General features: G+C 45.9%; 1 protein-coding gene across 2 annotated transcripts in view; it reads left to right on the forward strand.

The window, feature by feature from the left end:
- Positions 1–420: 420 nt before the first annotated feature.
- PSMF1 (proteasome inhibitor subunit 1) overlaps positions 421–27,716 on the forward strand; it is a 46,499-nt gene continuing 19,203 nt past the window's right edge. Inside the window, exons 1-5 of one of the 2 annotated variants that reach the window (XM_045445040.1) lie at positions 421–549; positions 4,971–5,114; positions 11,456–11,608; positions 13,007–13,089; positions 24,065–24,250. In XM_045445040.1, coding sequence (XP_045300996.1) covers positions 544–549; positions 4,971–5,114; positions 11,456–11,608; positions 13,007–13,089; positions 24,065–24,250 — 572 coding nt within the window. In that variant the 5' untranslated portion in view covers positions 421–543. Of the gene's footprint in view, positions 550–4,780; positions 4,864–4,970; positions 5,115–11,455; positions 11,609–13,006; positions 13,090–24,064; positions 24,251–27,716 lie in introns of those variants that run through there. The other variant, XM_045445041.1, reaches the window with a different exon arrangement.

Consider the following 27,716-nt stretch of genomic DNA (forward strand, 5'->3'; position numbering starts at 1 on the left):
TTTGCAGCCACCTTTGCAGATTTTTCTCTGAATACTGCCTCAGGACAAGAGGCAGCTGTGATCATTGCTGGTGCTCTCCTGCACTTCCTGCAACTTCCAGACTCTCTGAAAGCTGGAGGCAACTTTCCCTAATCTTTATATTCCAACCCATCCAGCGGGTTCCAATACTGAATATTATTAATCTGGGAGGGCTTCTGGGAGGAGGTGAGGGTGTTGGAATGATGCTAGGCCACAAAAGCAGGCTTCCAGTGTTGAATAATTCCACCTCAGTGCCCATTTGGGCCCTGCCCTTCAGCTCACCTCTTCACAGTTTCCAGGGAGACAGTTTCCAGGGAGCTTGGAATCCTCATATTGATGTCACTTGGTAACCAGGAGCTGGTGGCTGCAGCCACCTCTCACGTTCTTTCCATCATCCTGGGCCCTCATCTCTGGCATGGGCTCTGCACGGCCCAGGTAGCGGGGGCCCAGCTGGGGAAGCACCTTCTCCCTGCTTCCCTTCTCAGCCAATCACAGGCCTCACAGGGACCACCGAGACTCTTGTTGATGGCGGTAAGTCCACAGAAAGTGCCAGATGGACCAGGGGCGGGGCACCCTCAACCTCCAGACCCAGAGGATCCTCCCGTTTGTTCTCATCCATGGAGTACCCTGGGGTTCAGCGTGGATGGAACATAGTCCTGGCCCGAAGGGCTCCCAGCCTAGTGCAAGAGAGAGAGCGTACCTCATTGTTGCAACACGCAGATATTAGCATCTGTTACATGCTGCCGGCCGGGCCGCAGGCTAGCAAAGGTGTGGCTCATCCTTGCGTGGGGAGGATAGCAGATGCCGTGGTATCCAACTCACTCCTTAGCAGTCACCTCTAAGCACCAAAGGCTACTTCCTCTAAACTCTGCAGTTCTCTACCTGAAGGCTTTTCATGCCCCCAGAAGCAGCCCTCAACCGCAGGGAGTGAGTGAAAAAAAATCAACCTAATTCTCTCACCCTCCGTTGGGACAAGTCTAGGATGTGTGTCTCCCAGAGAGGCTGGACGGGACGGAGCTCAGGTGCCCAGAGATAAAGGGCTCCAACACCTAACACCTCCTGGCCACTTCCCAGCCTCTTATCCCCACCCTTTCGCTGCTATTTCCTGGAAGCAGCTCCCAAATAAGCCATTCAAATCCCTGTCTCAGGTTGGCTTCTGAGGGAACCCAGACTGGCACAGGGAGGATGATTTATTACAGGGAAACAAAGTTCTGCGAAACTCGCGTTATACCTAATCGTATGCAAAGCAGTGGCTGACCCAAGGGATGGGTAGGGGAGCTGTCTGCCCGGGTACAAGCAATGAGGGGGGCTGTTGTCTGTAAAAAAGTTAAAAGCAGTAATTTAGCTGACCAAAGGCCCGTCTGCCTTTTATTATCACTATACCGGCCATTATAATAAGCTTCAATGATAAAATTCTCCTTCCCCATGAGACTGATGGCTCTTGCTGTCCCATGTCCCCTCCTTGGCACCCCACTGATGCCAACTGCACTGAGGACAGAGAAACTGATTGTGGGCAGAGGAGATGGGGGAAGGCCTCATGCAGGAGGCAGCATCGATGCCCTAAGCACACAGCACTACCTGCATTTCACACCTCCACGCTTTGCATATGCCATTCCCTTTTACTGGGACGCCTTTTGTGCCTCAGTTCTCTCCCAATCGTCCTTTATGATGCAGTGTAGTTGGGTATCTCCTCCTCCAAGAAGCCCTCCCTGATCCCCAGCCTGAATTAGATTGCCTCCTCTGGGCTTGCACAGACCTCCAAGTGCCCCTATGTCATGGCAGTCTTCACACTGGGTTACCTTTGTGAGTTTTTTGGTTTTTTTTTTTTTTTTTTTTTTTTAATCACCAGACCGTGGGCTCCAAAGTGTGAGGAACTACAGCCTGTTCGTCTGGGGCCTGGCTCACAGTTGACACTTAGGAATGGGTCTGCCCCTGGGGCACCTCTGTGCAGTCCGCGGTCTGCATCCCCATCCATGGCAACACAGCCTATGGAGGTTTAGTGAACGAATGAATGGGTGCATGGGTGGAATTTTCAATAACCGGGGAAGACATTTATTTTTTTTTTATTTAAAAAAAAATTTTTTTTTTAACATTTATTTATTTTTGAGACAGAGAGAGACACAGCATGAACGGGGGAGGGGCAGAGAGAGAGGGAGACACAGAATCGGAGGCAGGCTCCAGGCTCTGAGCCATCAGCCTGGAGCCCGACGCGGGGCTCGAACTCACGGACCGCAAGATCGTGACCTGAGCTGAAGTCGGATGCTTAACCGACTGAGCCACCCAGGCATCCCCTGGGGAAGACATTTAAAGCAGAAGAGACAGAGCAAGTAAAAGCAGGGAGACTTGAAAAGTGCCGAGCTTCTCAGTGGAAGGGGTAAATGGTCTTAGGCCGCAGGCAGCATAGCTCAGGAGTCCACCAGCTTTAGCATCACCCACGGTGCGGTCAACATACCTGCAATCTACCTCAGACACTTGGCTGGAATCTCTGCCGATGGGGTTCGAGAATCTGGGTGTCCCAGAGAAATCCTGGGAACAAAAAAATGTGGAGTGGCATGGGGCCAGCTAACAAAGTGAGGGGTGAACTGCAAAAAGGTGAGACCGGCCCCATTAAGTTGAGCCCACAACCAATAATTCATTCACGTAGCATTCATTCATCCATTCATTCATTAAATTAGTGTGTATTGAGCCAGGAAGGCACTCAGATATACCTGTGCACAAGACAGATATGATCTCTGCTCCCTTTTCATGGTCTAGTGGGAAGAGAGTCATGAAATTAACAAGCAAGCAAATAAATACCTGATATAAGGTCAGGTTATGATTAATGCTTTGAAGGAAAGAAAGCAGGGTAAGGAAGGGATTAAAGAATAGAAGACATGGGGTGCCTGGGTGGTTCAGTCTGTGAAGTGTCTGACTCTAGATTTTGGCTCAGGTCATGATCTCATGGTTCGTGGGATTGAGCCCTGCGTGGGGCTCGGCACGGACAATGCGCAGCCTGCTTGGGGTTCTCTGTCTCCCTCTCTCTCTGCCCCTCCCTCACTCGCATGCACACGTGCACCCTCCTGCTGTCTCTCTCAAAATAAACAAAGGTAAAAAAAAAAAAAATAGAAGAGGTTATCTTGGATGTAGCGTCAGGGAAGCCAGGGAAGTGAGAGAAAGAGTCATTTAAAATGAAGGAGCAAACCACGCAGATGTTTGAGGAAAGAACATTCCGGGCAGAGAGAGCAGCACATGCAAAGACCTGGAGAACAGAACGTGTGGGAGAGGAAACCTGGTTAGGTAGCTACTGCAGTAGTCCAAGTATGGGATGCTAGAAGATCAGATCAGGGTGGAGACCGTGGAGGCGGTAGGAAGTGGTCAGATTCAGAATACATTTTGAGGGTAAAGTTGACTAGCTTTGCTTTTGAATCAGATGTGGGTGTGAGAGGATGGAAGTCAATGTTATTGCAGCCAAGAGTGCAGGGGATGAGAAGAGAGTTGGAGGGGATGATGTCAGAGAGAGGTAAGGGGTGTGTGTGTGTGGGGGGGGGGGCGCAGACCATATGCAGGTTTCCAGAGACCATAAGGAGGACATGACTCTCCCTGAGTGTGTTAGGAGCCCTGGGAGAGGTTTAAGCAGAGGAGGAATGTGACTTGGCGTGTGTCCTAACAGAATCTCCAGTTGCAGAGTGTAGAACAGACTTTGGGAGACAAGAGATGAACTCGGGCAGTTCAGAGGTTGGTGCAGACATCCAAGTCAGAGGTGATGGTGGCTTGCTATAGGGTGCTGACTGGAATGGGAAAACTGAATTTACTTGAGCAAAAACAGTAAGCGGATTTCGAGAATCTTGTTGAAGAAATAGCAGGTGGCAAAAATCATAGAGGCGCAACTGCATCTTCTTGGAGGAAGCGACTTCAATTCTCTGGGCTGGTTTTGTCATCTGCAAAACGGGGACAATAATGGAACACACCTCGCAGAGTTGTCGATAGGGTGATGTAGAGGTTTGGGCACAGGATCCAGCACACCATAAACATTTAATAAACTTTATCCTGGGAGCCAGACTGCTGGGTTCCGGTACCATCTCTGCCCCTCATTGTCTGGCTGAGGCATCTCAGGTCAAAATCACCCTTCTGTAAAACGGGGCTACCGTTAACGCTAACTGTATAGGGTTGGGTCGTGACGCTTAAATTAATGAATACACGTAAGGCATTTAGAATAATGGGGCACGTAGCAAGCATTGCATAAGTGCCAACTATTATTATTAATATATTATAGTCATATTTCATAAACTCTTCCTCCACCAGCACATGCCCACCCTATTCTGAGGATGGGAAGTCTGTGGCTCAGAACAAGGTAGCCTCGGGGCGCCTGGGTGGCGCAGTCGGTTAAGCGTCCGACTTCAGCCAGGTCACGATCTCGCGGTCCGTGAGTTCGAGCCCCGCGTCGGGCTCTGGGCTGATGGCTCAGAGCCTGGAGCCTGTTTCCGATTCTGTGTCTCCCTCTCTCTCTGCCCCTCCCCCGTTCATGCTCTGTCTCTCTCTGTCCCAAAAATAAAAAAATAAAAAAACGTTGAAAAAAAAAAAAAAAAAAAAAAAAAAAAAGAACAAGGTAGCCTCTCCTCGAGGACCTAACCTAGGATCCTGCGTGTGTGGCGATCTCTCCAACTCCCTGGAAAAAGGAGATTCCTGTTTTAAAGGACCCCGCCCCGCCCCGCCCCGCCCCGCCCCGCCCCGCCTGCGAGCTGCGTGGCGGAACGTTTAAGCGCTGCGCTCGGGTTTCCAGTCGGCGCGCTGGCGCAACGGGTCAGGCGCTTGGAGTTACTTCCGGCGGCCGTGTTCGGCCCTCGGGCGTCTCCATTTTGGCCGCAGGTGGGGCTAGGCCTGGGCGGGCGGAGCAGTGGAGCCGAGCCCTCCGCGCTCTCAGGGCCGAGTCGGCTCACGGCACTCCCTCCCTTCCTTCCTCCCTCCGCCTGCAGAAGCCGGGGGAGCGCATGGCGGGCTTGGAGGTACTGTTCGCGTCGGCGGCGCCGGCCATCACTTGCGCGCAGGACGCCATCGTCTGTTTCCTGCACTGGGAGGTGGTGACGCACGGCTACTACGGCTTGGGAGTCGGCGACCAGGTACTCCAGAGAGGCAGCCCGGGGTCAGGGTGGTGGTGGTATGGTGGTGGATCCAAGGTCCGGAGTTCTGGTCCAGAGCGCCTGGCCCTCCCCCCGCCGGAGTCCGGGCCTTGGGGCTCCTGGAACCTTCGGTATAGACAGCGGGTCGAGGAGCTCCTCTGCTATCCCAGCCCAGCGCCCCTCAACACAGCTGGGACAACATGATTTTGGAACCCAAGGACCAGAAGCTCGCTTCAGCATAGCCTGGCAGTCTCCCAGGCCAGGATCGTGTGGACCTGACGCCGAGACAGGGGCGTAGCTCCCCTGAGCACTCCTCACCTGCCTGAACTCCGCCAAGCTCCTTCCCGCATAGCGGCGGGGGTGGGGGGGGGGTGCTGTTCCCAATATTGCACTCGAACCTCCACCAGATATCTGAGTCCGAACACGTTTATGGGGGCCCAGAGAACATACACACCCTTATCGTTTTACTGAAGGGTCCCGTGCTGTCTGCTCACCGCTGTCATCCCCAGCTCAGGTTCTGGGAAACAGCCCCCCCACACAGGTACACACCTGCACCCTGCATGTGAGGGCCAGGTAAGGTTACCTCCTCAACAGCTGCCCTACAGGGTCAGCCCCTCCTGCTCGCAGGTCCTCTGACTGCCTCTCCGAGCTGGGGGCCTTGCCCTCACACCCAAAGAGCCCCGGGATTGCTGGGCCCAAGCTCCTGCATAATTCTTTGCTGGAGCCTTTGTTCATCTTCTCTGCCCCTGCTTTGTGGCTTTCACCCTCCACATCAGCTTCCTGGTGAGAACTGGGCTTGGCCCCCTTCCTGCCCCTTCAGTTCTCTTCTACTTCGGCAGAGAAAATATCCTCCCAGCCTCACTCCCCACATACACGTAGGATTCCAAGCCTGCCCCTTCCTGTCACCGTTCTTCTCACCCTCGGAACCTGCATCAGCTCTGGGGAGCGGGACACCTCACCCCTTGCATCTCTTATGGTGAGGTTTTTAACCTTCTTCTCATTTTTCACTGCTTCAGTTCTCAAACGCCCTAATCCTGAGTGTCTCAGGTATACACTTAGCATCTCGGGTTTTCCTGTCCTGACACAGAGCTTCAGGGATCCCTCCTTAAATGCAGTTTGCACATCCTGAGCACCGAGAGGCAGGCACTCCCTTCCACTCCCTGCTGCCCCATTCTACCGTCCTGAGCAGTGAGCCAGACCGCTGCCCCATCTCACACTTCACACCCACCACCGGGAGTCAGATTAGAAGTACAAGAACTGTCATGGATGTCTGGCTTTTCTTATCCTCCTAGACTTCAAGTATCCCACGGGGACCCCAGATACACACTTAGCAGCTCCATCCCTACCCCCTTCCAGGCTCACACATACTTCGTCCCTCATGTGGCATCTAGGACAGGAGATACGGCTGGAAAAGAAGGGGCAGCCTCACACACACACACACACACACACACACACACACACACTTGGAAGCAGAAACCATGTTTTCCTCCCAGATAGCTCAGTTCTGGGCCTTTCGGTCCATCTTGTACTTCACTTCCCTTGCCTTTCAGCATTCAGGCCTTGGGACCGGGTAGAGATGGCTCCCCGAAGTGTCAGTCTCCCCCCTTCTGGTGCATAGCGGCCCCAAGAGAAGCTGTTGCCTCACTTGCCTCACGTCACCTTTCTGATCTTGAATGGCTCTTCCACTTGCCCAGTCATGTCACCTCAGCGTGGCCTGGGAAGTCCAGGCAGCTGCTGTACAGGATGGTGCCGAATGCAGTGGGATTGGAGAGCGGAGGGGGAGGAACACTTATTTGGTCTGGTCCTGTCCTTGGGGCTCCTCTGTGGGCCTTCTGTTTCCCTGACCCCTTGCCCTGTCCTTCAGCTCTAACAGGTCTGCCCTGCTCTCTGCCCCTCCTCATGGACCTCACCTGGTTTACTTCCAGCTAGCTACTTCTGGTCTGACAGTCAGAATCTGTCCCCCCAGAACAGGAACTTGTTACAGAGGGCCTGTGCGACTCCCTTCTCCCCATTTCACAGGGCCGTATCAACACAGCAGATCTGCTCCCAGCATCGTCCCTTCACACACCCGCCCACAGCTCTGAGTTGCTTTGACAGCTTAGGGACATCAGTTCCTATAGGTCATTGCCTCCTTCAGCATCCTCCCCTTGCCGAATTTTCAGGTGAAGTGTGCAGAAAGAATGTGATCTCATTCTAATACTGGTTTAAAGAACAGAAAAGGTCCTTCACTGATTCCTAAAGGTCCATCTAATTCCACTGTGTTCATGGTGCCACGTGTTGAGTTCATACAGGCCAGAAAAAGCTGCCAGCCCCAGATATCTTATGGAAGGCCAGGGAGGGTGGGGATGAAGGTTTGAAAGGCACTGCCCACTGTCCATGTGTCCCCCACCCCAGTGCTAAGTCCTGCGTGCCCTCTGGGGATGGGTGTTTGTATTGCACACTGCTGTGTCTGCTTCTGTGCCCTTTGTCACAAGTGCTGCTAAAGCTTCACTTCCCCTTCTCTAACTGCTGCTTGAGTCAGCGTCCCCTGGAGCAGAAGGCCTGTAGAGAGGCATCTTTCCTATCAGTTTATTTAAAAGAGGGTTTAACTGTCTGCCTTGAGACCAGCAGACTCAGCTGAGACCAACAGTGTTTGCCATGCCTGGAGGATGTTCATGTTGCCTCTCCAGCCACCTCCTGCTCCCCACCCTTCTAAGGGTGATAAGAGAGAGGAAGGTCCTGGAAGTATGTGCCTGATCGTTTAGCATATTGACAGTTAAATACAAAGTTGTCTGCTTTTCTCTTTGGTTTTATCTCTTCTTCAGGGAAATTGCACATGTAAAACTTGGTTAGAGGAGCAGTGAGGCCATTGGCTTCAATAAAAATTGACTGCTTGAATTTGGAGCACTTCCTCAAAGTGAGTGCCGCTCCTCCTAAGAGCTTTACAGAGGTGTCAGGTGGGTCAGGTAGCAAGGGGTTAGAGATGGCCATAGGTAGAAGTCAGAGAATCTTGTTTCCTGTTGGAGGAATCTAAAGATTTTGACCATAGAGAGAAAATGCCCAAGATGATGTTTGTGTTTCTTTGGGTGGATTTTAGCCCAGAGACCCTGGGATGAACTCATGGTCACTGAAGAATGCTTAGGATTCTGCCTAAGTGGACAACTATCTTTACTTTCTAGGGGCCAGTCTGATGGACCTGGCTGGGAAAAATCTCCAGCCATAGACCAAGCAACCAGGAGCACTGAAGCCCAAACCCAGCTGTGCACCTGACTTACTGTGACCTTGGGCCCTTCCCAGCCCCTCTCAGCCCTTAAATTTTTCACCTGAGGGTGTTAAACTGTATAACCATATACTTTGGCTACTTTCCAGCTGCAGCTTTCTGGGGGGCCCGATACTGATGTCAGTGCCTAGAAGACAGTTGAATGCCATGTTTGGCCTGATTATCACCAGGGCCAGTCCCTCTTGGTCCCACCTGTTTTTCCCATTATCAGGGCAGCCCTTGGGCTGGTACCATCAGTTCCCTGGCAGTGAGAGACATAGGAGAGTGAGCCTAATGAATTATCTATACTCCGAGGAAGAATTCTGGTGGGTTAAACGCCGTATGTGGTGGATATAAACATAAATTCAGAGGCCTCTGACAGAACAAAAACGAGGCATGTTGTCAAATTCTTGGCTTCCAAAGTAAACCTTAAATCCACAGCACTAAACCTATTAACAGGAAATCTACCCGGTTGGATGTGGGGGATTGTTTCTCTTCATCACTTAGTGGACTGTTTTGATTCGTTTCACTTGCGGTTTTTGTCACTCTCGTTTCTTTGCTTCAGGCCTGTGAGTTTCCTTGTCATCCAGCCAGCTTTTAAACCATGCTAGTTGCAACATCTTAAATTGTATTGGGGACCACTTCCCCCTTTGGATTCCTGAGCACTAAGGGTGACCAAAGAGGAGAGGCCCACAATTCTCTGCCTTTGACCTCCCATTGTCCTTGGTGTGTATAAGGGCTGCGGTGCCCATTTTTGTGTTTTGCTGTTGTTTTTCATCTTTGGTCCAGCTTCTCCCAACGTACTCTCCTGAGTACAGAGCTTCCCAGTCAGTCCACTTGCTTGTGTTTAGCCACATAAATAGGTATCCATGAAAAAAGTATATAGAGTGTTTTTGTGTGTTTTAAAAATTTTTTACATGAGTGATACCTAGCTGTAAATCACATTTTTTTCTTAATTTTTAAGAAAAGTTTAAGTTGTATTTTTGACTAATATCTGTATGATGCTACAATTTGATCTAGTTTGTTTTTTGTAACTCCTATATAGTATTCCACTGTGAGCATATCTTTTCATTTCACCTCCACTTTGGTGCTCATGACAAGGTTGTGACGAAGATCCCTTGTCATGACCCCTGTGCTTTTGTGCACAGGGTTTCTTCCAGGAAGAGAGGTTTGGGGTCATAGGGTGTCAGCTTACCTAATCGCACCACATACTGCCAGATTGCTTTCCAGAGGGGTTGTAGGAATGTAAAGGGCCACCAGCGGTGTCTGAAGGTTCACATTCTCCCCACACCCACGTGAACACCCGGCCAAAAAAAAAAAAAAGAAAAAAAGAAAAAGAAAAATGGATAATACCCGTCTGATGGTTGTAACCTGGAATCTCATTATTTCCACCTGTCCTTCTCTGGATGCTAGTCCAGTTTTTAACAGTCCTTTATGTACTGTTATCTGCCGTTATCTTTTGCTTGTTCATATCTTTGGCCAAGTTTTCAAGTGGGTTCCTAATTTTTATTGTTCATTTTCCAGGCATTCCCTTAACGTGCTAGTTACTAATCCTTTTTCATTTGTAGCCATGGCAGAGTGGCTGCCTGTTAGTGTTGCAGTGTCTGTTGTTGAGCAGAAGCTTTAAATTTGGAACAGTCTCAAAGACAGTACTTTTTCTCATTTATGGATCTCAAGAAATCTTTCCCCACCTGTAAATCACTCTATTACTGTAGAAATAGTTTAGGGGTGCCTGAGTGGCTCAGTTTGGTTAAGTGTCTGACTTTTGATTTTGGCTCAGGTCCTGATTTCACGGTTTCTGAGATCGAGCCCCGGGTCGGGCTCTGCACTGACAGTATGGAGCCTGCTTGGGATTCTCTCTCTCTCAGCCCCTTCCCGCTGCTCGCCATGTGCATATATATATGAGTGAGCACTCTCTTCCTCTCGAAATAAACATTTAAGGAAAAAGAAAGCTTGGGGACACCTGGGTGGTTCAGTAGGTTAGGCATCCAACTCTTGATTTCAGCTCAGGTCATGATCTCACAACTCATGAGTTCGAGCCCCATGTTGGGCTCTGTGCTGACAGTGCGGGGCCTGCTTAGGGTTCTCTGTCTCCCTCTCTCTGTCTGCCCCTCCCCTGCTTGTGCTGTCTTTGTCTCAAAAATAAGTAAACTTAAAAAAAAAGAAAAACTTATCTTTAAAAAAATAGTGTAGAAACTGCTTCTCAAACTTGAATGTGTAAAAGGAAAGTCCTAGAGTTATTTAAAAAGAAAAAGAAGACATCACAACTCACAGTGATGCATTTTTACACACACCAGCTTGGCAAAAATTTTTAAATTGGGCAGTGACGGGGTTGCTGACCACGTGGAATACAAGAACTCCTATGTTGTTGGTGGAAGTGTAAAATCAGTACCTCTTTATGTCATGAATTAGAAGTTCTTTCCTCGTACACACTCTGTGGAAGTTCACTACGTGCGTGCTAGGACGTGTGTACACAGATGTTCACAGCAGCCTCATTTATAACAGCCAGCCTGTACACAGTCCAAATATGCATCCCCACCGAATGCGTACCTTGTGGCGTGTTCACGCAGCGCCACACTGTATGTAGCTGTGAACTTCACGGCAGCAGGGTGCTGTATAATGGATCGTATGTGGTTAAACACTCTGAAACAGATGAACCTCAGCAGTATCAAACGACCACCACAGTAGCCTGGACGAGAGTGCACTAGAATCTTTATTTTTAGGTAACGTTTTGGTGCTCCTGTTACAGATGGTCCAGGTTCTGAGCTTTGAAAACTGCTGCCTTAGAATTTCATAGTATCCCTTCAGGAGATTGGCCCGATTCTTGGGGAGGGAGGTGGAGAGGACATTATTAGTAAACCCGAGGCGACGGATTCTGGACAGGTTCCAGTACTGTGTCACAAAGGCAGGCAGCTACAGGGCAGAAAGCACTAGAGCAGGAGCCCAGAGATAGATCCCAGACCTCTGACTTGGGCCTTTTGTTTCTGTTGACCTCCATGTCCTTAACCTGTGAAATGAGGGAGTGGGATTAGATTATCTGTGAAGTCCTTCCTCCTCTGTGCTCTGAGGTCGTCATCTCCTCTCAACCCTGGTGTCTTCTCAGCCGGGTCCCAATGATAAGAAATCAGAACTGCTCCCAGCCGAATGGAACAGCAATAAAGACCTGTATGTCCTCCGGTATGAGTCGAAGGATGGGTCCAGAAAGCTCCTTGTGAAGGCCGTCACCGTGGAGAACAGCGTGATCATCAATGTGCTGGTGAGTCTCGGGGACATGTTGGTATCTGCTGGTGGGAGCACACGTTGTGATCACCTTTGTGTAGCTCATTTAACAGTACAGATCAAAGGCCTTAAATGTTTGTGAGGCCTTTATCCAAGGGATCCTACTTTTGGAACTGAGGCAAGAATCCTCAATATAAAAAAGCTTTCTGTTCAAAGATACTCACCTTCCGGTTTTATCAAGGGAGGGACTTTTCCATCACTGGGGAATGATTATGTAAATTAGGATAAATCCTTTCACTGACAACAGAGGAGGAAAAATGCTTATTGTAGGCCCAGAGGACTACTTTTCTTTGGTTAAGCCTAGCTCTCTGCTATCCTGGAGCCCTTACGTTTCTTATTTCCAGGAATGGAAAAAACTTCCCCTCCACTGTGGGCCACCTCACCTGCACCCTCCTCTCTGCCTTTAGCCCCTGCTAACTCCCTCCCGTTTTTCACTTCCTCAAAAAGTGCAGTCCTGACTACCTACTCTCACCTGCCAGAAAAATCTAAATTATGCCTCTCTACTTCATCATTTTATTTCCTTGCCTGGTACCTACCACAGTTTGTAATTAGGTATTTAGTGTTTGTATTCTGCCACTGGACTGTGCACCACAGGGGCAGTGAACTCTTGTTAAGTTTGTCCTGGTTGTCTCTGCGTGCTCATAGAAAAGTACCATGCAGTCTACATACATTCCCATGTAAAGATATACTTTGTTTTAACTACGAGGTAGTCTCTAATAACCATAATGTATTTATCCCTTTCTGTTTTGATGAACATTTAGATCTTGTATCAGACAGAGTTCTTAGTAAAAAAATAACAAAATTGCCTTAGGTTAGTTTAAACAGATTGGGTTTATTAAAAGAGGTGGAATAGTTCACTGAATGAATTATTGGAAAGGCTAGAGAAACAGGTTCAAGGCTGGGCTTTCAAGACAGTCCTTCAAAACCAGGCTGTAGAAACCACTGCTGCTGCTGCCGCCCCAGGCATTAGGTGCCGGCTGATGCTACAGGCCCTCGGCACCTTCTCGTGAGCCACTGGTGTGTCTGCGCCTCCCCTCTTTAGCAAGATGTCTGCCCCTGGCTTTTCCGTGTTGCTGCCTCCAAGTCAGAGACGTGCATCCATTTGGCACCTCAATTACATGCCTGTGCCCAAGCTACAAAAGAGCCTGGGAAGTAGGTTTATTGGGCTCTGCCTAGAAAGGCAATATTCCTAAATCAGAGAAGCCCCCTCTGCATTGGAAGTATTTCGCGTATTACAGACATTCCTGGTATGTTTCTTTGCTCATGTATATTTCCTTAAACTGAGTATTTAATTGTTGTTCTCCACCCACCCACCCACTCACCCATTAGCCCAGAAATCTCCCCAGTCTTTCGTTTTCTGTTTTCATTTTTCTAGGAATGTGGCTCACAGCAGGTATCAGATTTGACACTGAACTTGGATGATTATGTCGATTCAGAACACCTGGGTGACTTCCACAGGTACTTCTAAGTGATGGCTTTTCCCTGGGAAAAAGACGAGAGAAACAATGGAATAGGGCAGAGAAGTCGAGAGAGTCAAGAAAGGTTAATAGAATGGTCTTTGTCTCTTGGGCACAGTCACTTCTCAGTTCTCTTTTCTGTTTTTAATTTATTTTAAGAGAAGATTCACATGGGAAGTGCCACGTGAAGTAAAGTGATGTAATCAAGCGTCCACAAGTGCTATAGTGGCCACAGGGGAGCGGTGGGGTCAGTCAGAAGAGGCTCCTGGAGAAAAGGTGTACCTAATTGGATCTCCGCTTCCAACTTTGTTTTCTTTTGAATGGACTTTATTTTTTAGCACAGTTTTAGGCTCACAGTGAACGAGTGCAAAGAGTTGCCATGAACACCTCCCCCTCCAACCACCCCCACACGGCCTCCTTCACCGTCAGCATCCTGCACCAGAGTGCTCCATTTGTTATAGTGGAAGAACCTCCATCGATACACATCCTCACCCGGACTCCCTAGTTGACCTGCAGGTTCACTACGGGGAATGTCGGAGTATGTTTGCTTCTCTAAGAAACTGCCGTGCTGTCTTCCATGGTGGCAGTACCGTTTTGTATTCCCACCAGCAACGTATGAGAATCCCTGTTGCTCCACAGCCTTGTAAGCGTTTGGTGGTGTCGGTTTTGCAGATTTGGCCATTCTGATAAGTGTACGGTGGTATCTTGTTGTAATTTACAGTTCCCAAGTGACACGTGATGCCGAGCATCTTTCCATATGCTTTCTTGCCATCTGCACATCTTCTTTGGTGAGGTGTTCATTTGGGTCTTTGGCCCATTTTTTCATTGGTCTGTTCTCTTACTGTTGAGTTGTAAGAGTGCTTTGTATATTTGGGGTACAGTCTTTTATCATATGTGAGCTTTGCAAATATCTTCTCCCGGTCTGGCTCATTTTCTCATCCTCCTAACGTTTTATTTTGAAATTTGCTACCCCACAGAAAGGATGGTTTGTAAAAATATTACAGTGAACGCTCGCATACCTGTCATCTCTGTTGACCAGTTTTTAACGTGTCGCCACATTTGCTTAGTTTTTCTGTGTGCCGTTCTGTCCTTGAACCACCTGAGAATTATTTCCACACTTTGTGAACCTTCACCCCTAAGCTCAAGCAGTATCTCCGTATTCATCAAGGGCACCTCCTATATAACCTTAACACAGTTATCACGCTCAGGAAATGAAACGTAGATAATATGACTGTCCTTTAATGCACAGTCTGTTGATATTTCTCCGGTCATCCTGGCGGTATCCTTTTTAACTAGTCTTTTGGCTCTTTGGGGTTTTTTTCTTACCCAACCAAACATCACATATTGCATTTATTTTCCTGGCTCTTTAATTACTTTTAATCCAGAACAGTTTCCTAGATGTTTATTTTCCATGGTTTTGGTATTTTTGAAGACTTGAGGTCAGTTGTTGTGTAGGAGGTTCAGATTGTTTCCTCGTGATCAGGTTTATTAGGTTATTTCCTCCTCATTTGATTCCGGTTGAACATTTTTGACAAGAGCACCGCATAGGTGAGGCTGTGCTCTCAGGGTGTTTGCATCAGGCATAGACGTCTGTCTTGTTGACTTGGTTCATTTTGATGACTTGGTTAGGACAGCGTCTGCCAGCTCTTTCTATAGTGAAGGCATCTGTTTTCCTTTGTGTTTCATAAGCAATCTGCAGGATTATGCTAGCAGACCATACTGTCCTGCCTTCTAACGGTCTTTTACCCGGTAATTTTGGCATCTGTGGATGATTCTCGCCTGAGTCAGTTACTACAGTGATGTTTGGAAGGCAGTAATTTTCTACTCTAATCATTCTAACTACATTTATCAGCATTTTTTATAAAAAAGAGTTTTCTATTCTCCCTGTCCCCTTTATTTTTATTTCTTTTAAATACCAGTGTAGACAATGGATTCTTTTTTATTCTAAGTTATGGTCCATTTCTATCATTCTTTGGATGCTTCAGTTGTTCCAGAGTTGACCAGTGGGAACCCTTTCAAGCTGCCTCTTTGTCCTTTTGACATGTCCCCATCATTCTTAGAGCGTTTCACACTTTCTGGCACAATAAAGTATTCCCGCCTTCCCTTGTAATTTCCTTGCCCCTGCCTTGTAATCAGCCGGTTTTCTAGGGAGCCATGATTTCTGTTAGTGGGGAATCATATTTAACAACCAAAATCTGGGCCCTGAATGTGCTCATTAATACAAGGATACTATTGCTTCCAGGCCCTGTAGATGAATAGAGCTTGAAAGCTTTTTCCTTAAAGTCTTTTCTTAAATTTTAAACTGATGCTTTCATTTTTAATCTAACACCAAGGGATTCTTAACTCTCTATTCCGTATTTGTATCTCCTTCTGTGGCGTGGACCCTGATTTCCAACAGCATCAGCATATTTACTCATTTGTTTGATCCTGAAGTACACACATAGTTTCTGAACTGCGACGTCAGTGCCAACGAAGAACAAATCAACCAAGTGAAGTTCCAAGTATAATTTCTTTCCAATTCTTTTGTCCTTCAACTGTGTCCCACTGAGGATGTTATAGTCAGAGTATTATGTTCAAAATGTACTTAGATTAATGCTGCTTTCTCCATAAGTGTAATGACATTGTCTGTTACATAGGCCCAATTATTTCCACTTTATTCCATTTTAGGGACTTTGTTGCCATCCTCATCAGCCTCCTTGGTTAGAGGAAGCCCGGCATCACCGTAAATTCACAGTCACCAGAACTGCCTAGAAACCCTGTTGTGTTTTTTTTTAGTGTTTATTTATTTTTGAGACACACACACACACACACACACACACACACACACACACTGACCAGGGGAGGGGCAGAGAGACAGAGGGAGACACAGAATCAGAAGCAGGCTCCAGGCCCTGAGCTGTCAGCACAGAGCCCAACACGAGCTGTCATGAACTGTGAGATCATGACCTGAGCCGAAGTCGGACGCTTAACCAAGCCACCCAGGCATTCCTGTGTTGTATTTTATTATATCTAACCCCCTCCACTCCTCTCAGACTTCCACATCACCTGCCTCCATCATTGTCTCTGCCCCCTTCCATGTGGCCTTTACGTGAGGAGATGCCTACTTCTGTTCCTGCTTACCACCTTTCAGTTGATTTCCCACCCAGTAGTCGGACCAGCCTTTTAAAACAGATAATAAGATTATGGCTAAAACACTTGCTTGAAATCCTTCAGTGGTACCATTTCACTCATGTTAGGATGGCTACTGTCAAAAAAAAAAACAAAAACAACAGAACACAAGTGTTGGCCAGGATGTGGAGCAATTGGAATGCTTGTGCACCATTGGTGGAAACATAAAATGGTGCAGCCACTATGGAAAACACTATTGTGGTTCCTCACAAAATAAAGTTACCATCGGGTCCAGCAATTCTTCTGGGTATAACCAGTAACATTGAAGGCAGGGTCCAGAATAGATATTTGCACACACATGTTCATAGAAGCATTTATCGTACCAGCAGAAGTTGGAAGCCATGTAGGTATCCGTGAATACCTAGAACAGATGCATGGATAAATAAAATGTAGTGTATACATACAATGTGGTCGGTGACTACATTTGTTCAGCTTTAAGAAGGAAGGAGAAGCTGGACACATGTTGCAACGTGGAATAACCTCGAGGGCCTTATGCTGAGCAAAATAAGCCACCCACAAGCAGACAGACACTTAGTATGATTCCGCTTAGATGAGGTGCCTATAGTAGTCAAATTCATAGAGACAGAAAGTCAAATCGTGGCTGCCAGGGGCTGGGAACGTGGAGAATGGGGAGTTACTGTTTAATGGGGACAGAGTTTCAGTTTTGCAAGATTTCTGAAGACGGACAGTGGAGGCGATTGCACAATAACGTGAATACACCACTGAACTGTATGCTTAAAGATGGTTACGAGGGTAAATTTTGTATGTATTTTCTCGCAGTTAAAAATTCTTGTTAATCTGAAAGATACCTGAAACCCTTCAGCGAATGTCGGTTGCTCTTAGAATAAAGAACGAACTCCTTGAGGAGGCCTAAAGCGTAACCCCGTCCTGGACCACTTCGCCCCTAGTTCCTGTGTCTCAGCCTCCATGCCCTGCTTCCTCTCCCTTCTGCAGAGCTCTTCCCTGTGCCTAGAATACTCTCCCCAGCTCCCCATGCAGCCAACTCCTGTTCTCCCTTCAGTTCCCGTTGAAGAGTTCTTCAGAGAAGCCTGTCCTGCCCCCCACCACGTTTGAGCTTTCGAAACACCCTTTTCAGCATTTACTAAGTGGGTGTTCTATGATCAGGGTCGCTCTCCCCCGCCGGCTGTGATCCCCTTGAGGGCAGGGCCCGGGTCTGTTTCGCGTATAGTGGACTGTGGCATGGAAGAGAGAGGCGAGGCCAGCCCAGAGCTGCTGTTGTGGGCGCTGCCCGCTCCGTGACCCCCACGCCCCTAACGTGGGTAAGGGAAGGACTGGGAGTCTTCCTCTTGATTCTTCAATCTGGAATTCTATCGTAGGAGAAGGTGGAAGAACCCAGGTACCGTATGAGGCTGCGCATGCTCATTGCAGCTTTTACCCTGAGCGGTGCTGAGAGAAAAAGTGACCGTGTCTCCATTTCTTTTTTGTGAATACGTTTTTGTTGTTGGGGCTTTGTGTTGGGGGAGTATTTTGTTTTTTGTTTACTGTGAAATGAGGGACCAACAGTACTACCTCACGGCATTGTGAGAACAAAACAAGATGTCGGCACAGAGTGTTAGGTGCTGGGTGCAGCAGCTCTTAGACATGCAAAGGGGAAAAATCTGATCACTGGGAATCATCTCCATGGAAACTGAGGCTCTGTGAGCTGGCGTGTGGATCTGCCTCTTAATCATAAGGCTCTCTCCCTCTCTGCTCTGTCTTATTGCCGGCGACACTGAAGTGCCTGCTTCTAGTCACCTTCCCCCACCAGGCCCTCCTCTTTCGGTCTTCATGACATGTCTTGTCCACTCTGGGTGGGGACTTGTGCCCCTTGGTGAGCGATCTCTGATTTGCTAAGGGGTCCGAACTTGTTCCTTACTGCCAAGCCTCTTCTCTTTCCACTCCTTCAGGATGACAGGCCACAGGCTGTCTTTTGCTGCTACCAAAATGGCAGTGCTACTAAGGCTTAGAAATTGTGCAGAACTTCTTCAGTACTTGGCAGTTTTTAAATCAGACCTGAGCTCTACAGGTAAACACACACCCTCCAGAGGGAGATCGTAGGCCTTCCGGCCGGCCGTATCACGCACAACCTCATCTGATTGAAAGGAAAGGGGACTTAGATTTATCCCTTCCACCCAGCTTGCTCAGGGAAGCAGCAAGGTCCCCATAATTCTAGGTTTTGAGCAAAACCCTGATCTTTATAGGGATGTAGAGACCACAGGCCCACAGATCTCCCAAGGCCTTGTAGGTGTTAAGACTTGTGAGCCACGGAACTCTTCTTCAAGCACAGTGTTCTTTAGGATTGACATATTAAACTAGTTAAAGTAAAATTACTCCGATGGAAAGGGTAGGGGCAGGAAATGAAGATCCCTGGGTCCCATCCACTTGGCTTTCTCTCTTGCTCTCCTTGGGCCCCCTTCTGTGCGAGAGAAAACTCGAAATTGCTGGTCTAGTTTAATATTCTCTGTTCTTCTTATGGTTATAAATATTAATTAAACCTTTTATTTTGAGATAATTATAGTCTTGTTGTAAGAAATAATACGTTTTTTCATATCCTTTATACGTTTTACCTCAGTGATAACATTGTATAAAACCTTACTGGATACTACAGCCAGGATGTTGACATTGATATAATGATACAAAGCCTTTCTATCACCGTAATGATCCCTTTTGATGCCCTTATGTGGCCACCCCACTCCCTCCCCATCCCTAACTCCCTGGCAACCGCCATTTATTCTCCGTTTCTAAAATTTTCTCATTTTCAAAAATGTCCTATACATGGAATCATACAGTATGTAAGCTTATGGGATTGGCTGTTCTCAGCGTAGTGCTCTTGTCATCCCTCTGAATTGTTGCATGCATTGATAGCGTGTTCCTGTGTAAAGCTGAGTGGCACTTCACCGCATGGGCGTGCAACAGTTTGTGTAACTATTCACTCCTTGAAGGATATCTCATTGTTTCCATTGTTGCACTATTACAAATGAAGGTACTAAGGATGTTCCCGTGCAGGCTTCTGTGTGGACGTGATTCTCCCTTCTCTGTGATAAATGCTCAAGAGCACGATAGTAGTTGCATGTTTAGTTTTTTAAGAAACTGCCGAATGATTTTCTACGGTATCTGTACCATTTTATGTGTCCACTGCCGGTGTGTGAGTAATATGGTTTCTCTGCACCTTCACCAGCATCTGGTGTGGTCACTCTTTCATTTTAGTTATTCTGACACGTAGTGATATCTCATCGTGGTTTTACTTTATATTTCCCTAATGGTTAACAATGAGCATCTTTCCGTGTGTATCTGCCATCTGTGTGTCTTCTTTGGCAAAATGTCTGTTCGTGTCTTTTGCCCATTTTGTTTGGATTGGTTGGGTGGGGTTTTTTTGTTTTGGTTTTTTTAACTGTTGCTCATTTGAGAGTTTTTGTATTTTTTAGATGCAAGTCCTTTCCGAGATGGTAGCTTATAAATGTTTTCTACCAGCCTGTAGTTTGTTTCTTCATTCTTTTAACAGGGCCTTTCACAAAGCGGACCTTTTTAATTTTGATAATATTTATTTTATCAATTTTATGGGTCGTGTTTTTGGTGTCGAGAACACTTTGCAAACTACCTCTAGCTCCCCAAGATATTCTATGGTTTTTTTTTTTAATGATTTTATAACAACATCTTTGATTTGTTTTTTTAATTTTTTTTTCATGTTTTATTTATTTATTTTTTTTGAGAGACAGAGGGAGGCAGATCGTGAGTCAGGGAGAAGCAGAGAGAGAGAGGGAGACGCAGAATCCGAAGCAGGCTCCAGGCTCCGAGCTGTCAGCACAGAGCCCGACGCAGGGCTCAAACTCACGGACCGTGAGATCATGACCTGAGCCGAAGTCGGACGCTCAACCGACTGAGCCACCCAGGCATCCCTCCTATGTTTTTTTCTAAACATTTTATAGTTTCATGTTTTAGAATTAAGTCTGCGGTCGGTTTTAAGTTAATTTTTGTATAAGGTATGAAGTTCAGACAGGGGCTCATTTTCTTGCCTGTGGATGTCCAGTTACTCCAGCACCATTTGTTCTTCCTTCACTGGATTTGCTTTTACAGCTTTTTCGAGAAGCGATTGTCTCTGTTTATGTGGGTCTATTTTGGGGTTTTCTATTTTTTCCCATTGATCTTTGTGTGTGTCCCTCTGCCAGTATCAAACAGTTTGGATTAATGTAGCTACATAGTAGACCTTAACATTGAGTAGAACTGATTTCTCTCACCGACTTTTTCTTGTCAAGACAGTCTTAGCTATTCTGGGGTCTGTGCCTTTCTGTACAGACTTTAGAATAAGCTTGTTTATGTCTATAGAAACCTTGCTGGGATTTGGATAGGGGTGGCATTAAACCTATAATGAGGAAAATCGACATTTTTACCATGAACATGGTGTATCTCCATTATTTAGGTCCTACTTGATTTCTTTCATCATCATTTTGTAATTTTCAGCAGATAGATCTTATTAAACATGCTTTTGCTATTTCTTCTCTGCAGGAGAGGAGTGATTGTAAATGATGTTCTGCTCTTAGTTTGATTTTCAAATATTTATTATTGGTGTATAGAAATGCAGTTTATTTTTGTAGATCATTTATATGCAGTCACCTTGGTGAACTCAGTGTTCTTGGAGTTTTTTTTGAGGATTTCTTGGTAACGTCAAGATAGACTATCATGTCATGTGCAAATAGGGGCAGTTTTATTCTTTGCTTTATTCTGTGCTTTTTCTTTCCTTTTTCTTATTTATTTATTGCCTTGTTGCAATATGTTATTTAAGAGTGGTGAGAGAGAACATCCTTGCCATATTCCCAGTCTCGGAGGCAAAGTGTTCAGTCTTTCATTATTATTATTATTATTTTTAATTCTACCTTTATTTACTAGATCTGTAATAAATACTTCTGAAAACTCATGTAGTTAATGTATATAAAGGACTTAGAACAGTACCTACCACATAGTAAATGATCGGTAAATATTAGTTGTTACATCATTATTACTCCACTCATATGACCAGCCTTCTTCCAAAACTCAGTATTTAAGGTCCAGAGAACATACTGCCTAGGGATATATACCTATAGGTGTATATCCATATAGGAATGGAATCCATATCTGCCTATTCAGTGGCTTCCCAGTAAAAAAGAAACTTAATTTGTAAGACTTTTTTTTTTTTTTTTTTTTTTTTTTACCTCTATTCCCATTCCAGTAAGCCAAAAGGGGATAGAAAGCCATAGTGTAGCTTTTCTTCCCTCCTTCCCTAAGTCTCTCCCTCCCACTTAGCTTCAGAAATACCCTCCAATCAACTCAAGTCTAGTATGTTGTTAACTGTAGGTTTTCGTAGGTATTTAAAAAAAATTTTTTTTAATGTTTATTTATTTTTGAGAGAGAGAGAGCGTGAGCAGGGAAGATGCAGAGAGAGAGACAAAATGTGAGGGTGGGGGGGCAGAGAGAGAGAGGGAGACACAGAAACCAATGCAGGCTTCCTGCTCTGAGCTGTCAGCACAGTGCCCAGCGTGGGGCTTGAACTCACGAACCATGACATCAAGACCTGAGCCAAAGTCGGATGCTTAACCGACTGAGCCACCCAGGCGCCCCGTAGGTATTTTTTATGAAGCTCAAGAGGTTCCTCTCTTTTCCTAGTTTGTTGAAAGTTTTTCTCATGAGTGGATTTACATGTTGGATTTTGTCCAATGCATTTTCTGCTTCAATTGATAGGATCGTGCGATTTGTCTTAGCTTACTGATATGGTAGGGATTCGTGAATACTGAACCATCCTTGCATACCAACAGTAAATCCTTGGCATATGATTCTTTTTATATATTTTTAATTCAACTTGTTAGTGTTTTCTTGAGCATTTGTGCATCCCAGTTCATGGGAAATACAGGTCTGTAGTTTCTGTTTTTTGTACTCTCTTTGGTTTTGACATGAGGCAATACTGGCCTCATAAAATGAGTTGGGAAATATTTCTTCATCTTATGTTTTCTGGAAATAACTGTAAATTGGTGTTAATTCTTCTTTAAACGTTTGGTGGCGTTCTCCACTGAAATCATCTGGGTCTGGAGATTTGTTTTGGGTGCTTAAGTATGAATTTTGTTACTAGAATAGAACTATTTAGATTATCTATTTTATTTTGGCGGAGTGGTTAGATGGTGGTTTTTGAAGACTTGGTCTGCTCTGAGTTGTTGAAGTAAGTTGTTTTTAGTTCTCTTATGATCCTTTCAGTGGCAACAGATGTGTTTTAATAGCCCATGTCGCTCTCGATATTGGTGATTTGTGTCTTCTCTCTTTTTGTGTTTGCCAATTTTGCTAGAAGTTTGTCAATTTTATTCATTCTTTGGATGAACTAGTTTTTTTTATTGATTTTTCTCTATCATTTTCCTGTTTTCTCTTTCATTGATTTTTATTCTTTATTATTTCCTTACTTCGGCTTGCTTCAGGCTTAATTTGCCCTTTTTCTGTGTTCTTGAGGTCAGAATTCTGATTATCAATTTCTTTCCTCTTTTCCAGTGTTAAGTTTTTAGTGCTAAGAAGTTTTTTTTTTTTTTAATTTTTTGTTAATGTTTATTTACTTTTTGAGAGAGAGACACACACACACACACACACACACACACACACACAGAGCGTGAGCAGGGGAGGGGCAGAGAGAGAGGGAGACACAGAATCTGAAGCAGGCTCCAGGCTCCAAGCTGGGGCTCAAATTCACAAACCGCAAACTCGTGACCTGAGCTCAAGTTGGATGCTTAACTGACTGAGCCACCCAGGCGCCCCCCTTTTTTTTTTAAGTTTATTTTTTTATTTTGAGAGAGAGCAAGAACACACGTGAGCAGAAGAGGGTCAGAGAGAGGGGGGAAGAGAAAATCCCTAGCAGCCTCTACGCTGTCAGTGTGGAGCCCAACATGAGGGGCTCGATCTCACGAACCCTGAGTTCATGACCAGAGCAAAATCAAGAGTAGGACACTTAACCAACTGAGCCACCCAACTGCCCCTAATAGGTTGTATTTTTATTTTTATTAAGTGCTTTATATTTTTTTTTCATGTCTTCCTCTTTGATCTGTGGATTATCTAGAATCATATTGCTTAATTTCCATGTATTACAGGTTTCTTTCCGTTTTGATGTTTAGTGTGAATCTGTATGGTCAGAGAACATACTCTTTATGCCTTTAGTTTTTTAAAGTTTATAAGATTTTTTTTTTTGATCCAGGATATGGCTCATTTTAAAACATCAAATTTTTAGAAACTCTGGAGCACTGCCCACTCGTCACTACCTCTGTCTGCCTCAGCACCTCAGCTACAACTTACAATTCTTGTCTATCACAGGCAGAGAAAAGAGACCCAGAGCAGTCTTCCAAGAACCCCTGAGTTAATGACAGGACTGGACCTTGAGCCCTCAGAGCCCTCCCTACCTAGACCAGGAGCCTGGTTCATACTCCCCGAGGAGGCTTGGTCGTCCGTGACCCTTCCCATGACACATGATGAACACACAATGAGGCTGAGGGTGGGGTTGGGCAGGTAAAGAGGAGTAGCCAGTCCAGGCCCTGCGCCCTTACACCCTCACCTTTCTAATGGGGTGGTAAACGAGGAGGGGCAACTCAGATGCCTGAGAAGCTTAGGCCGAAACCTCGGAAACAACACCGGGCTGTTGCCCCCCTCACACAGGTCCGCCGGGCGGCCCATTCCCACCCTTATAAACAGCCCAAGCGCAAAGCTAAGAGCCGTCGGGGCCGCCATTGCCGCCGTCGCCGCTGCCAGAATAGTGTGTGTGGGGTTGCCGGCCAGGTGCAAGCAGCTGATAGCTCGTCTCCTTCCTGCAGGACCTACAAGAACAGCGAGGAACTTCGGTCTCGCATCGTGTCTGGGATCATCACACCTATCCATGAGCACTGGGACAAGGCTAGTGTGAGCAGTCCCCACCGGGAGTTTCCCCCTGCCACTGCCAGAGAGGTGGACCCCCTTCGGATTCACCCACAGCACCCACACACGAGCCGGCAGCCTCCCTGGTAAGTACAGAGCCCCCATCGGGCAGCCCATGCTTCTGCAGGGCTTTGGCCATTAACCCTCCTGCCACCTGAATCCCTCTCTGACCTCCATGCATCTTCAACAAATTGTCAGAGTCTTGGCAGATGGAGAAAGAAAGTGGAGACGTCAATGGAGCGGTGACTTCTTGTACTGCTCCTAGTCACCCTAACTCCTCAGGTTCTCCAGGCTGCAGTGACCTGGGCCAGGTGTTTCAGGGAATGTAGGGATGCAGAAGTACTTGCCCAGAGGGGATGTAAGCCCAGTGTCTTGCTTGTTTCATTTCATCCATTGTAGTTGCCTAAACCTCTTTGACAACTTCAGAAGTTTTCCAAAATGGCATGGGGTATGAGCATGTCATATCCAAGATCTTAGCAGGTTAGGGTGGCAGCATTTAGGACAGGAGACTTGTTGGGCACCTGGGTGACTCGGTTAAGTGTCCAACTTCAGCTCAGGTCATGATCTCGCGGTTCATGGGTTTGGGCCCCTTGTCAGGCTCTGTGCTGACAGCTCGAAGCCTGGAGCCTGCTTTGGATTCTGTGTCTCCCTCTCTCTCTGCCCCTCCCCTGCTCACAGTCTGCCTCAAGATACCTCTCTCTCTCTCTCTCTCTCAAAAAAAAAAAAAAAAAAAAAAAGACAGGAGACTTGTGCTCTGAGGTAGGAGACAGGAACCAGGGGGAGACCTTAGTCTCTGGCTGAGACAGCACTTGCCAATTTAGGCTCCACAGTGTGGTAGTAATGGGGGGTTGGGGAGTTCACTGTGGAGCCAATAGTAAGCACTCAGTAAGTGTTAACTGCCATTGATATTTTATCCTATTTTGCAGTTCTGTGTCTTTCATTAATTAAAAAATGGGAAAGTGAATCGTTAGGATAAGTAATAATTGGTACATCCCTTAGGCACTCTTCAGAAATCCTGGGGAAGGGTGAATAATAAAAAGTAGTTGAAGGGTTTGGCAGCTTGTCTGATCTAACCTCCTTATTTTATAGATAGGAACAGAGATAAGATGGCCTGCCTAAGGTCACCAGCCACTAATAAAGAGGCAGGGCCAGGACTACGGCTCAGATATCATCCCAGTGCAGTGCTCTGTCTGTGATGCTCCCAGAAAACAGTGACAAGATTTCAGAACAAGCCCTGGACAACAATCAAGGGCAGAGAGGGCAGGAATTTTTACAACTTAAGTAGGTAGTAATTCTCAGGTCTCTCAGACTCACTGCCCATTTCAAACAAATATTCTGTGAAATCTCCTTTACTTCTCTTGAACTGAAATTCATAGGTAAAAATGGCGCCTGGGCAGCTCAGTCGGTTAAGCATCTGACTCTTACTCTCGGCTCAGGTCGTGATCTCACGGTTTGTGGGTTTGAGCTCCATGTTGAGCTCTGCCCTGACATCGTGGAGCCTGCTTGGGATTCTGTTTCTCCTCTCTGCCACTCCCCTGCTCGCTCGCTCTCTCCCTCTCTCTCAAAGTAAATAAACTTTAAAAAAAAAAAAAAAAAAAAAAGATTCTTGGGGCACGTGGTTAAGCATCCGACTCTTGCTTTCAGTTCAGGTCATGATCTCTTAGTTCGTGAGTTCAAGCCCTGCATTGGGCTCTGTGCTGACAGTGCAGAGCCTACTTGGGGTTCTCTCTCCCTCTCTGCCCCTTCCCTGCTCATGAGTGCACGCCCTCTCTCTCTCCCTCTCTCTCTCTCTCTCTCTTTCAAAAGTAAATAAACTTAAAAAAAAAGATTCTAAAATAAAAAAATTCATAGCTAATCTAACTGAATGCATACTTCAAAAGGAATCAGTATAAAGTTCTAACTGTAATATAAATGAGAAGCAAAAAGAAAGTAATTAATAATAAGGTAATGTATATTTGATCATGTAGATGCCTGAACACCATTACAGTGGAAAATGTAGTCAGACATTTGCACTTGTGTGTGGAGTTATCTTGAATTTGACAGTAACAGAAGCTGACATATACAGATGCATTGTAGCAAAACTCAGACTGTATTGCTGTATTGCTATTACAGACTATTGCTGTTACATGATTTTTCTGAAATGCTGCACAGCTCTTAGGAGAATGGCAAACAGAATAGTAGATGGACAGTGTCTCCTATATAAAATGGTCTCAGACTCCGGTGATTTGTAACAAGACTTTCAAAAGTTGTGTGGGATGCAGGTGATTCTTACAATGTAGAATTCGTTATGTAGAATGCGCAGTCTGCCTTAAGTACCATAAGGCCCCTCCAACCACTACAGCAAACAGAAATTCTCCCAAGGCTTCTGCAACAGCACCTGGAGGCTCCCCCACCCTAACTGGGAGTCAGACCTCGAATTTATAATTGTGAAGATAAAATTTCCTAGCCTTGGAAGAACCGAAGGAATCCAAAATCACCATGTTGCAACTTCTCCTGAAATAATGTACGTAGGCCCAAATGGTCAATGTTTGCTAAAACCCTCAGTAAAAGGTTGATAGGGAACTTTACAATGAATAGATCAGGCTGGGGGCACCTGAGCCCGTAGATGAGTCTTAGCACTAAAAGTGGGATAGCCAGACATGAAGTGTCTTCTAATATGATGCAGTAGTAAGTGCATCGCAGCCTGTACCCGGATCTAACTCCCAGTTTAATTGAAGCCTGTTGGATAGAAGAACAAGTTAAACAGGCCAGACACATGAGGATACGTGTGTTGCAGCCCAAACTGGAACATGAAAATTTTTTACAAGATAAAAAATTGTCAAATAAATGAATAGCATGGAAAAGGGAGAGTGAGGCTGTTACTAAAAGAGTTATATCAACTAAATACAGTGTTGGACCTTGTTTGGATCTTGATTCAGACAAACTAATTCTGTGAGGCCCTGATACCAAAACCAAAGACCACAAGAAAACTACAAACCAGTATCCCTTTTGAATATAGATTTTAAAATCCTCCACAAAATACTAGCAAAACAAATCTAGCAACATAAAAAAGGAGGATTATATACCGTGACCAAATGAAATTTATCCCAGAAATGGTTGGTTTAACATATGAAAATAAGTTTGTGTAATATACCATATTAATAGAACAAAGGCTAAAAACCACACGTTCATCTCAATAGACAGAAAAAAGCATTTGACAAAATCCAACACCCTTTCTTGATAAAAGCATTGAGCAGTTGAAGGAGTTTCTTAACTCAATAAATGGCATCTGCAAAAAGCCCACGGCTAACATATTACTTAATGGAGAAAGATTGTATGCTTTCCCCCTAAGATTAGGAACAAGACAAGAATGTCTACTCTTGTTACTTTTATACCCTTGTTACTTTTATATAACATCATATTTGAGATTCTAGCCAGGACAGTCACTCAATAAAAAGAAAAAGTATCTAGATTAGAAAGGAAGAGGTGAAGCAAACTTTGTTTGCCAATGATATGAGATCTCATATATAGAAAATTCTAAGGAATTGTCTAAAAAAACTTTTTTGAGAGAGA

This window comes from Leopardus geoffroyi, chromosome A3 (assembly GCF_018350155.1).
Source record: "Leopardus geoffroyi isolate Oge1 chromosome A3, O.geoffroyi_Oge1_pat1.0, whole genome shotgun sequence".
NCBI classification, from domain to species: Eukaryota; Metazoa; Chordata; class Mammalia; order Carnivora; family Felidae; genus Leopardus; species Leopardus geoffroyi.